General features: G+C 40.5%; 1 protein-coding gene across 1 annotated transcript in view; it reads left to right on the top strand.

Annotated features, from left to right (window-relative positions):
• LOC143289222 (ras-related C3 botulinum toxin substrate 2-like) overlaps positions 1–12089 on the top strand; it is a 13103-nt gene extending 1014 nt beyond the window's left edge. The window contains exons 2-6 of the mRNA XM_076598180.1: positions 1314–1543; positions 4179–4293; positions 7130–7247; positions 9013–9173; positions 11638–12089. Coding sequence (XP_076454295.1) covers positions 1419–1543; positions 4179–4293; positions 7130–7247; positions 9013–9173; positions 11638–11715 — 597 coding nt within the window. The 5' untranslated portion in view covers positions 1314–1418 and the 3' untranslated portion in view covers positions 11716–12089. The remainder of the gene's footprint in view (positions 1–1313; positions 1544–4178; positions 4294–7129; positions 7248–9012; positions 9174–11637) is intronic.
• Positions 12090–12575: the final 486 nt, after the last annotated feature.

Below are 12575 nucleotides of genomic sequence, written 5' to 3'. Positions count from 1 at the left end.
TTGTGCCTAAATGAGCCCCTTTTGTCAGTTTGTTTAAATTTGGATGATAATATTTTTGATTAGTAATATCTGTGCACAGATCCCATCAGTACTACAACTACCTGTTTGTGAATATGTATCAAATTTATGCATTCACTGATGCAGAGTTCAGAAGGTTAAAAAAAAAGGAAGAAAAAAAAAAAAGAAGCGAGAATTGAAATTAAATGAAAATTGTAAATTTGAAATATACAGATCTACCACAAAAAAACCCGAAAATATACAGACCTACCAGAAATACGAAAAACAAAGGCAGGATACATCAGGAGTGATAGCTTACAGTTTTAGTTTGTTTCTCAAAGAGGTGCAAGTTTTGCATTTCGAGAAATTCATATATAATGCTACACCGTATCTGCAAGACAGATGCCTGACCAGTAGGATAACACAACACACTTAGTCAGGCTTTGAGATATATTTGAATTCCTCAGAAGAGAACACTCTTATTGCCACAGGTTCTTCTTCAGTGCACCAATTTCGTACTGTACATGGGACCTTGGTTTATCGTCTCATCTGAATGACTACATGCTCAGTTTGATTTTCCAGTAAAACTTGGGAGAAAGGTTGAGAGCAGGATTCAGACCCTCATGGACTCTGTATTGTCAGATGACCGTCTTAACCACTTTGCCACCTTCCTCCATAGTGGTGATAGAATAGAACCCAGGGTCCTTTCCCCTCCCTCCCCACCCCCCTCGCCCCATGTTTTTATTTTATTTTTTTTTATATACATATTTAACACAATTCAATTTCAATTTCATGATCACTCTTTTTTTTTTCTTTCATGTTTGAAACACAAAATAAGCAATGCTTCAAACAGAAGCATCATGACACCATGAAACTTGGGACACTCACTGACTCAGTCAGCCAATGCTCAGAATCATACCCATTTCAGGCAGTAGTTGGTGCAAAAGTCCAAGTCATAATTCAGGATCTTTGTCGCCTGGAAAAAAAAATGCATAAAGTCTGATACCATTTATTTTGGATCCTACTTTCTACTGGAAAAGATTTGTCATCACATTGGGCTCATTTATATTGGGTTTCTGTTAATGCACACCAATAAACTTCTTTTCAAGTGATGAATTATGCTATGTATAATCATAATTATGTGTGTGCGCATGCACATATTTATTTGTGTGCATGTGTGCGCATGAGTGTGTGTGTGTGTGTATGTGTGTGCATGTACTACATGTTTTTTATGTACATGTGTGTATTCATGTGTGCACAATGTGACGATTTCATTTTTCATCCATATCCAACAACTGTACTTGTTTCTTTGGCAGATCCAGCATCAGGTGGAAGTGTTTTTCTCCCTTTACATCAAGGGTGGTAACTTGGGACGTACGTACATTCAAGTCATCTTTGAAACCAGTTCCCAGACTTTCCCCATGTCGGAGATGGCACAGGGCCGACCAATCAAATGTGTGGTGGTAGGCGATGGGAGTGTCGGCAAAACATGCATGCTCATCTCCTACACCACTGATAGTTTTCCTGGAGAATACGTTCCGACTGTGTAAGTGTACATATGTGTTCCCACTGTGTAAACTGTGTACAGATATGTTCCCACTGTGTACATGTACATGATTTTCCCACTGTGTAAGTGTACAGGAATATGTTCCTACTGTGTAAGTGTACAGATATATATATGTGTTCCCACTGTGTTACTGTTAGTGTACAATATGATCCCACACACAGGTGAACTTTTGTATGCTTCATATTTAATGTCTGACATGATGATACTGTTTTTAGTAGCCTATTTAGTATTTCCTTAGAGCTTGAGCGCTGTAGAAATTTATCTATAGATGTGTCTAACTCTAAATTCCTTTGCTTTGTTGTTATAGGATAGGATTGTGGTTTGTACTTCTTGCTTAACAGTTGGCAATGTGAAGATTCCCCCTCAAAATCAATTTTGGACAAGGAGAGAGACAGTTATATAGCAGTATTGGTAACATCCAAAGAATTGAGGGAGAAAAAAAGCTTGAGTTAAAACATTACATAAAATTATAAAATTAAAAAAGAATCAAGAATTATATCATAGAATTTAACCCTTTGAGCCCTGACCACCGCTTTACCGGTGGTGGGGAGGGGTGGCATAATGCCTGGCCACTGGTTGAGCGGTGAGTAAACACTTGTGTCATGTTTTGCTATTGGTTGACTTATATTGAAGAGCCAGTCAGAAAAACCGTAATATTCTGACGTCAGCGAACATACCATCATTGCTGCACCTTTTCACTGTGTTTTGTGCATGTGCTTTGGATAAAAAAAAAAGATCGATTTCTACCATGAAGCGTGCAGAGTCTCAACCTGACAAGCCTCCTTTGATCAACTGATTCTGCATGCTCAGATTCTGTAGCACTATCTGTAGCAAAATCATCCGATTTGAATTCCACCTCACTATCAGAGTAATCATTGTCATACTCTACTTCCGATAAATCATCAAGCATATCACTATCAGTTACTTGCTGCGTTGTGTACAGTTGTTTTCTCGCACGTTTTGTCCCTGATTTCTGCCCTGACGGGCCAGGTTGAGTCTCTGCATGCTTCAAGCGTTTATGCACCGCTCAACCGGTGGCTGGGCATTATGTCATTTTTCTCTGCCACCGGTAAAGCGGTGGTCAGGGCTAAAAGGGCTTAATACCAATTATTTGCAAATTTTGGCTCAGGAGCTCAGGCAGAAGGGTTGAAATTGCTCAGGAACTCAGGGCTCAAAGGGTTAAGATTGGACAGCATTTCATGCACAAGTCAAAGATGCTGGTTGCAACAGAACAAACACGAAAGAAAATTATCTATTTAATTTTTAAACATAAAACTCCTGTCTATTGCTGTCACCGATCAGATGCTTTAGTTTCTCTGAATCTCTTTATTTTCAGTACTTTATCTGTGCACTCTTGTATGAGTGCATAATTGACACATTTTCTCACCCTTTTAATTTTGGTGTACAACAAAACAAGTAAGATTATGCACTGCTGTTATGATCCCATAATTCATTTCCTTTGGTATTTTTGTTTCAGGTAAGCACTCTTCAGTTTCTTGTCTCCTTGTTTCAAGTGCATGTTTTTTGTTTTTTGTTTTTTACAGTGATCATCTGATTGAAGTGTGTGTGTGAGTCACTGTGTGTGTGTGTGTATGTGTCTGTGTGTTGTCTGCTGTGCAGGCATTTGATTGTTTCTTGTTGTTTTGTCTCTGTGTGTTTGCGGGTGGGTTGCTCTGTGAATACACATGCTGAGTGTGGGAATTTTTACACGCCCTGTATAAATCAAGTTTCATCCGTCATGTTAGATTACTTGCCCAGTCTTTGGGAAACACATATGCTGATAAGATGTATTGTGGTTGGTACTGTGTTGCAGGATGGAAGGTGGCAGAATAGTGAATACGCTTATGATAATTAATTTAATATGCTAACGCAGTGTCTTTGAGGGTCTGGGTTTGAATCCTGGTCTCCCCCTTTGTCCCAGAATTTACTGGAAGGTCAGACTGGGTGTCTAGTCATTCAGATGAGACAGTAATTTGAGTAATGTCCCTTATTCAGCATGCACTTGACACACTGAAAAAGAACCCTTGACAACAAAAGTGACATATCCTCAGGGAAAATCCTACAGGAGACATCCGGTGATCCTCTCTCTGATAGGTACACACAAAAAAATATGCATGCACTCAAGGCCTGACAGTTTGCGTGTTGGGTTAAGCTGCGACGGGCGCAATAGCCGAGTGGTTAAAGCGTTGGACTGTCAATCTGAGGGTCCCGGGTTCGAATCACGGTGACGGCGCCTGGTGGGTAAAGGGTGGAGATTTTTACGATCTCCCAGGTCAACATATGTGCAGACCTGCTAGTGCCTGAACCCCCTTCGTGTGTATATGCAAGCAGAAGATCAAATACGCACGTTAAAGATCCTGTAATCCATGTCAGCGTTCGGTGGGTTATGGAAACAAGAACATACCCAGCATGCACACCCCCGAAAACGGAGTATGGCTGCCTACATGGCGGGGTAAAAACGGTCATACACGTAAAAACCCACTCGTGTGCATACGAGTTAACGCAGAAGAAGAAGAAGGGTTAAGCTGCTTGTCAGGTATCTGTCTGTCAGATGTGGTGTGATATTTGCCAGAAGGCAGTGATACCTAATTGAGAAAATAAAACTGTGTGGCAGGTTTGACAACTACACAGCCAACATGATGGTGGATGGAATCCCTGTCAGTCTGGGGCTGTGGGACACCGCTGGTCAGGAGGACTACGACAGGCTGCGGCCCCTTTCTTATCCACAGGTAACACACGCTGCTTTGTCACGTGCTGGTACTTTTAGTTGAACTTGTCTGTTGTATCAGATGAAGTGCCAGAGTAGGGTGAGTGACTGGCAGTAGATGCTAGGAATTTTCTGTCATATATTGTTGTGTAAAACTGAAAGGTATTACTATAAGTTGCAGTGTGAAGGTAGGATGAACTACTAGTAAAACAATGCTGGGAATTCCCTGTATAGATTGTATTTAAATTTTTAGTGTAGATGATACCAAATGAAGTGCCAGGGTAAGATGAGTTTCTGGTAGTGGATGCTGGGAATTTCCTATAAAATATAGATTGTATTGTAGTGTAGATGATATTGAATAAAGCACCAGAGTAGGATGAGTTACTGATAGTGGTGATGGATGCTAGGAATTCCCTGGTCCAGTATATATTGTATTTTATTGTATTACTTTGTGTCACAACAGATTTTTCTGCGTGGAATTCAAGATGCCTTCTCCTTTTGAGAGTGCAGCACCACAGTGTGCCACCCTTATTTCTTTTTTGCCTCTAAATAATAATATCAAGCTTTCACATCCAAATGAAAATGGTTCTTGAAAGGTGAATAAACCTTATGGCTTGAGCCATGCAACCAGCATAAAACATCTGATTGACTGCTGGGATCTGCATATCAGACAAACATTTTTCAGCTGGCTCCTTGAAGATCTTGTTCCGGGACGTCTGTCTGGGTACTCTTTTACAGTTCCTAAAGGAAATCAGTATTTCTAAGTTTATGAAAGTTTTGGGACTGAAACATACATGGGCGAATTGTCGGAATTGGTCTTTTTACATTATTTTCAACATTTTTTATTTGTGTTAAAGTTGATGTGGACTCAATTTGATGTGGTCTGAGTGAGGTGCAGATGAATTGTTTTTCTTAGCATCTTTTAATTGAGTGTTTAGTATCATTTTTTGTTGTTTTTTTCTCTCTTTGAAAGAACTGTTAGGTATTCAGTCCTAAGTGGCCCCTTTGCATTTGACTCGGCTATTAACATGATTTGAAATTAAAATGAAACAGAGGGAGCTTTCTCAACCACCCAATCTGGGGATATTTTTGGTTCTCGGAGAATGATGCCACATTTTGAAAATGTGATGTTTTACTTTAATAATATCAAAATGTTTTTATTTTATCAAAAAACACTGAAACAGACAGAGTTGCCAGCTGGTATGAACCTGTTGTGTTTTGATGTGGTAAACCAAAGGAATGTGAATATAGAATATCATTTTGTTGATTACTGTTTGGTAATGAAAGTATTTGTTTTTTAGATATTTTTTTTCAATTAACTTTTTTTATTGACCACCTTTTCAGCTCTTTTCTTAGTTTGTAAATTTTGATAATAATCCATTCCTAGTGTTGGAAAATGACATCACTAATCCTGGTTGCTCTCTTGGCTGTGTTGGTAGTTAAAAAGCGCAATGTTGAATTAATTTGTGTTCTGAGAAAATTAGTTGGTGTGTATCTGAGAAGAGATTAACGATTTATAAAATTGGATCAACATGTAAATTGATAAGTGCAGTTGTCAAATAACTGTTAGAGTGATGGACTTTCAGTCAGACTCTGAGGGTCCTGGGTTCAATCCTGGTAATGACATGTTCCAGGTGGATTAAGATGAAGATTTTTCCCGCCTCCAATGTCAACATAATGTGCAGTTTTGCTACTGCTTTAATCCCCTTCATTTGTCTTTTCACATGCAAAAGATCAAATATACACATTTGATAACTTAATTCCTTTCATGTGTTTTCACATGCAAAAGATCAAGTATACACATTAGATACCCCATTGTCTGTGTCAGTGCTAGTTGTGTGACAAAAAAATGAACATATCCAGCATGGAAACCCCGTAAAACAGAGTATGACTGCCTGTATGGTGGGGTAAAAGCGATCATGCACGTAAAAGCCCTCTCTTACTACAATACTAGTCTTAGTCAAAAGAATTGAACTTGGGACTTGGCAGCCAAGAAGACAGGACAAGACAAAAAGAACTTGTTTAAAAAACAAAACAATCCCCACAGGGGTACATGAACAAGTAATACATGAAAGCACATCAGATTTCATCAGCAAACATTTAAGTGGCTAAACATAAAAAACAAAGACATCAATAGAAGAAACATTGACTTTCGTGTTATTAGTGGAGTGATGGCCTGGAGGTAACGTGTCCGCCTAGGAAGCGAGAGAATCTGAGCATGCTGGTTCGAATCACGGCTCAGTTGCCGATATTTTCTCCCCCTCCACTAGACCTTGAGTGGTGGTCTGGACACTAGTCATTTGGATGAAATGATAAACCGAGATCCCGTGTGCAGCATGCACTTAGCGCACATAAAAGAACCCTCGGTAACAAAAGGGTTGTTCCTGGCAGAATTCTGTAGAAAAATCCACTTTGATAAGGGAAAAACAAATAAAACTGCACGCTGGAAAAAATACAAAAAAAATGGGTGGCGCTGTACTGTAGTGATGCGCTCTCCCTAGGGAGAGCAGCCGAATTTCACACAGAGAAATCTGTTGTGATAAAAAGAAATACAAATACAAATATTAAAGGAATATGCATCTGTAAGCCCTACCATATATCACCATAAAAAAATAAATCATAATCTTTCTCAGGAAAGTTACCAAGTTTGTGGGGCAAGGTTTACTATTTGTGCTAATCATAATGAACAACAGATGGAATGGTTTGGACATCTGCCGGAATTTTTTTGTCAGATATTTACTTCGGTATTCACCTTTAAAAGAACAACTTTAAAGTATAACGATGCTCATCTCCAAGTTGTCCAGAACCCACGAATGTAAAAATTGCTCAGGACTGGTGCATGCCTGATGTTGTTTCAGACGGACGTGTTCCTGATCTGCTTCAGCGTTGTGAGTCCTTCGTCCTATGAGAATGTCCTGACGAAGTGGAACCCAGAGATCAAGCACCACTGTCCTGATGCTCCTGTCATAGTTGTAGGTAAGTGCAGCAGGCTTGTAAATCTTGTGGCAGGTGTATGATTTTTGTAGTTGTACATGGATTATATTGTTCAGTACTAGATTGCTGTTGACATTTTAATGATGTTGTTTTTTTCTTTTCCTCTTGTCTAATCTTGCTCCTTTTTTTTTTCTCCTTTTTCCCTATGTGTGTGTGTGTGTGTGTAGGCATGCACACTTACATGTATGTATCAGTATACCTGTACATGAATATGTGTTTACATGTTCTGCCCCACCCCAAACCTGCATTTCATCGATGCATTATATTTTTGGTCCACAAGGCACTCCATAATTAATAATTCAAAAAAAAAAAAAGAATTTATATATTTATATAAGGCAGTGAATTTTATGGCCCACTGAATTGCAACTTGATGTAGTGTGTAGTGAAAATAAACCAAAGTAGGCTAAGATGTTGGTCAAAAAAGGGAACATATTTCTTCAAATGCAGTGAAATTGAAACTCTATCAGTCAGTTTATATTATCTCTACAAATGATATGCATTTTACTGACAGACAACTGAAGAGTGTCGGTTTTTGTTTTTTGCCAAGTTATCTCAGGATATGGATCCTAACGTCTCTTGTACTTGCAGTCCATTGTTGCTCAAAGAATACCAGAAGCTTCCTGCATTGAAAAGTTGAGAGAGGCTCTTTGTCAGTTCATCAAGCTTTTTGTCAAGCAATTTGTCATTTTCTCAGACACTGATTATGAGTTTAGGAGAATAGAACATGGGGTTGAAGGTGAATAAGAACATTGCCAGACAGACAGGCGAATGCTGCCTCTTTCTCTTGCTTGTTGAAAGACAGCAAAGAAGTTTCTTGTTGGGGGTGGGGATGGGGGCACCAGGTGGGAGGAGAGAGGAAGGGGGGGGGCTTTGTATTTCTCAAATCCTATGCAGCTGTTATTGACAAAACAGCATGCTATGATAAGTATGCTCATGAGTAAAGGGCTGTCACCTCACTGAGATAAGACGGAGCTTACACTGTTACAGGTCAAGATGTCAGTCACCATTTTATATAGATCTGGACTTTTTCCTTTTGAGACAGCCCACAACTTACTTTTTGTTCAGCTAAACCACACTTAAGAATGTACAAAGCACACTGATTGCAGTTCAGATTCATGCCAGACTGATCTCATCCCACTCATGTCACCAAGGTTCTGCAGGTTCAAGGCATTAAATGCCGTTATTGTTAACATTCTTCTTCTTCTTCTACTTCATCTCCACCTGCTGCTTCTTCTTCTCCTTCCTCTTCTTGTTATCATAATCAGCATCATCATTATCATGATTATTATCAATAGGATTACATGTATTATAATCATTATTACTATTAAGTTAGTATTATTATAAGTATCAAGCTCAGTTTGTATCACAGATTGACACAAGCTTACAGTTCGGCCAACAGCAGAGTGAGAGCTGTATGATCAGTGGTTTCTCCATTGCAGTGGGAAGTCATTTACAGCTTGGTCTTTTGTGAAGGACTATGACTCTCAAACTAGGAGGCAAAATTGCAGTGGCTCTTAGTGCTGCAGCCTTGGGGGCTTTCTGGCCTTTGGGAACCATCCCAACACCGACCGTCCTAAAAACCCTCTTGGCTGAGAGAGTGGGGATGTAACTTGGGCGAGACACTCTCAACTACAATCAAATTCTACCCAGATAGTTGGGACAACAGTTGCCTCCTCTGTTGTTCTAATAGTCATAGTCGGACACAACTGACCATCATACATCATACATTCAACACCTGTTGTTACAGGTACGAAGATCGACCTGCGGGAAAACAAGGAGGCCATCGGTCTCCTGGCTGCCCAGGGTCTGTCGCCGGTGAAGCGGGAGCAAGGCATCAAGCTGGCCAACAAGATCCGTGGGGTCCGCTACATGGAGTGCTCTGCCCTTACGCAGCGGGGGCTGAAACAGGTACACAGGAGAAACTCATATATATATATATATATGTGTGTGTGTGTTTGTGTATGTTTTATTTATATATTTACTTCTTTTTTTTTTAATGATTTTTTTTTTTAAATCTTAGAATGTTTCTTTGACAGTGCAGTGACCAAATTGTTCTGCTGCATGCAGTGCTCTGCCCTTACTCAGCAGGGTTGAAACAGGTACACCAGAGAAACTCATGTGTGTGTGTGTGCGTGCGTGTGTGCATGCATGCGTGTGCATATTTATTTTTTAATGATGCATTTTTAAAAGAAAAATCTTAGAATATTTCATTGACAGTGTAGTGGCCAAATTGTTGCAGTTGTGGATTCTCACCTGAGATTCCTGAGTTCATTCAGTTCCTGGTTTTTGTGCACCTGGTGGGTGAAGGATGGAGATTTTCCCAGTGTCCCAGACCAACACACACGCAGACCTTCTAGTGTCTGAAACCCCTTCTTGTGTGTACGCATGCACAAGATGAAATACGTACATTACTAAAGATTTTGTTATTCGTGTCAGCGTTCAGTGGGTCATGAAAACAAGAACATACCCAGCATGAACCCCCCCCCCCAAAAAAAAAACAGCAAGACTATGGCTACCTGCATGGCTTACAAGAGAATACATATGTATACATAAATGGTGAGAACAAATGAATGCATAAAATACAAGTGACTGTGTACATATATATTCAAAAAATGTAAAGACATCTATTATTAGTAATGCAGCCACATAAGGTACATTGGAGAAGTGTAAAAACTGTGTAAAGTAACATGTCTGTGTGATCTAAACATTTTCTCAGATTTCTCAGATGTTACGTTTCAACAGAGGAAAGACTTGATCTGGTTGTTTTCTTTGGGGAAATTCTTTTTTTTTTTTTCTTTTTTTTTAAATTAATAATCTGTGTAAGTATTAAGTTTGTCTTTCTTCATCAGCTGAACAGGTAGATGACATATGAAGAGAAAGACAAAAGAGAGGGGGACGGGGGGAGTGTTGAGTGGAGGCGGGTCTGGGAGGGTGGGGGGGGATTGGGGGTGGGGGGCGGGGGAGAGGAGACGGAAATATGGAGACAATGAACAACGATAAAAAAAAAAAAAAGGGATGCAGATTGACGCACATCCCTCCATGGCAGAGAACTTGTGGCATTTACAACAAAAAGTTATTCATACATAAATGTATACATATGTACTTAGTAGACCATGACCAGTACAAGTTCAAGAAGCATACGTCAGAAAGATTGTAGGCAGAAGAGAAGAGGTGTGTGTGTGTGTGTGATACTGTTTTGACTGGACTTGGGAATCCATATGACATACTGAGAAGGGCAGTTTGTTTGGGAGAAGACTTTCTTTTATTTCAGTTGTATTTTGTTTGTTTGCTTGTTCCAAGAGTTGAGATATTTTAATCATTATATTTGATTATTTTTCAGCTTGTTTATTTAATTATAGTTATTTACTTACTTGATTATTTGCTGAACAGAGCACCCATTAGAGTTGCGTACCAGCACCTGTTCAGCGTCAGACTCTTTGCAAATGTTGTGTCTTTCACTTGCTTTCCCTTTTTGTTCTGTTCACATGACGGGCACAATAGCCGAGTAGTTAAAGCGTTGGACTGTCAATCTGAGGGTCCCGGGTTTGAATCACGGTAACGGCGCCTGGTGGGTAAAGGGTGGAGATTTTTACGATCTCCCAGGTCAACATATGTGCAGACCTGCTAGTGCCTTCGTGTGTATATGCAAGCAGAAGATCAAATACGCATGTTAAAGATCCTGTAATCCATGTCAGCGTTTGGTGGGTTATGGAAACAAGAACATACCCAGCATGCACACCCCCGAAAACGGAGTATGGCTGCCTACCTACATGGCGGGGTAAAAACGGTCATACACGTAAAAGCCCACTCGTGTGCATACGAGTGAACGCAGAAGAAGAAGAAGAAGTTTTGTTCACACGTGTTTTTGGTATGGAGTGGTGGCCTTGTGGTCACACATCACATCTGACTGGGAAGCAAGACTGAAGAGAATCTGAGGGTACAGGATTGAATCCTGCTTTTGCCAGAATGTTCTTCCCCTCCATTCCCGCCTTAAGTGATGGTCTGGATGCAAGTCATCTGGATAAGTTGATTACTTGTTAAACAGAAATTCTATGTGAAGGACACACTTTGTATTTACAAAAGAACTTATGGCAACTAAAGTGTCGTCCCTGGCAAAATTCTGAAGAAGAATCCACTCTAAATCTAATATTATTTACATGTGAACATGTGCATGAAACCTGACTAAATGATACAGGAAACTGATGATGAGCGCCTAAAGGCGGCTGTCACTTGGCTCTACCAGGTAGGCAGCCTGTTGTGCAAATGCTTCTGTGTTTATAAAGTACTTAGACTTTGGTCTTTGAGGGAAGATAAGTGATATGTAAGTATCAGTAATATGTAGATAATTTTTTTGATATTTTTTTCATGACAGGTGTTTGATGAAGCTGTTCGGGCCGTATTGCAACCTCAGCCAATCAGAAGAAAGCAACACAAGTGTACAGTCCTGTGATGTCACCCCCCCCCCCCCCTCCCCTTGCTATCCCACTCTTCCTCTCACCTGCGTCTCTCAGTATATCTCTTTGTCTGTCGGCATCATTCATTCATCGACTTGGCGAGGAACGTTAACAGCATCGCTTGGACCGCAGGCCACCAAACCACCTACACAGAGACAAGACATGGAACACTTCATGAGTATTGTCCTGTCCCCCCCCTCCCCCCATTGTGCCGTGCTGCTCTCTTCTTGTGTGACCACACTCCGTGACTCAGGGACACGGGTTGGCTGGCTCTGGTCTGGGGGAGGTCGGTTCAGTTCTTGGGGGGGGTGGGGGGGGGGGGGTGATGGGGGGCGCCGGGCACAAGATCACGTGAGCGTGCGAGCGACTCTTCCCCCCACCCCCTGCCCCCCGACTTTCTTCAGTGTGTGACATAGATGTGTCTGTATATAGTTGTGGTACGTTTACTTTTTTCGAGGACTCATCATCTTTTGTGAGTGTTCTGTTTTTGTGCTCTGTTCTCCTCCTCCTCCGCTTTGCGCGTGTTGCCCTACCTTGCTGTGTCTGACTCGCGACGTGAATCTTGGCGCTGGTGAGGCGTCTTTGGAAGGACAGACCCTGGAATATTGTGATGAGCGTTTGGCCTGCTTTTGATCGGTGGGTCAAGTGCCGTTAGTTAGGTGAGTAGTGTTAGTTAGTTAGTAGTAGTATGTTGAAGGAAGTGGTTCAGTTTATTGTTGTCGGTATACTTTATACAATATAGAATAAGGGAGTTTTCAATTTTATTTCATTGCCTAAATTTGAATCTTATGATTCAGTGGTTCCTTTATTATGGTGATATTTGTTTTTGTTTTTTTTTTTTTTTGTTTTGTTTTTC

This window comes from Babylonia areolata, chromosome 13 (genome assembly GCF_041734735.1).
Source record: "Babylonia areolata isolate BAREFJ2019XMU chromosome 13, ASM4173473v1, whole genome shotgun sequence".
Taxonomy (NCBI): domain Eukaryota; kingdom Metazoa; phylum Mollusca; class Gastropoda; order Neogastropoda; family Buccinidae; genus Babylonia; species Babylonia areolata.
This window is presented reverse-complemented; position numbering and strand designations above follow the sequence as displayed.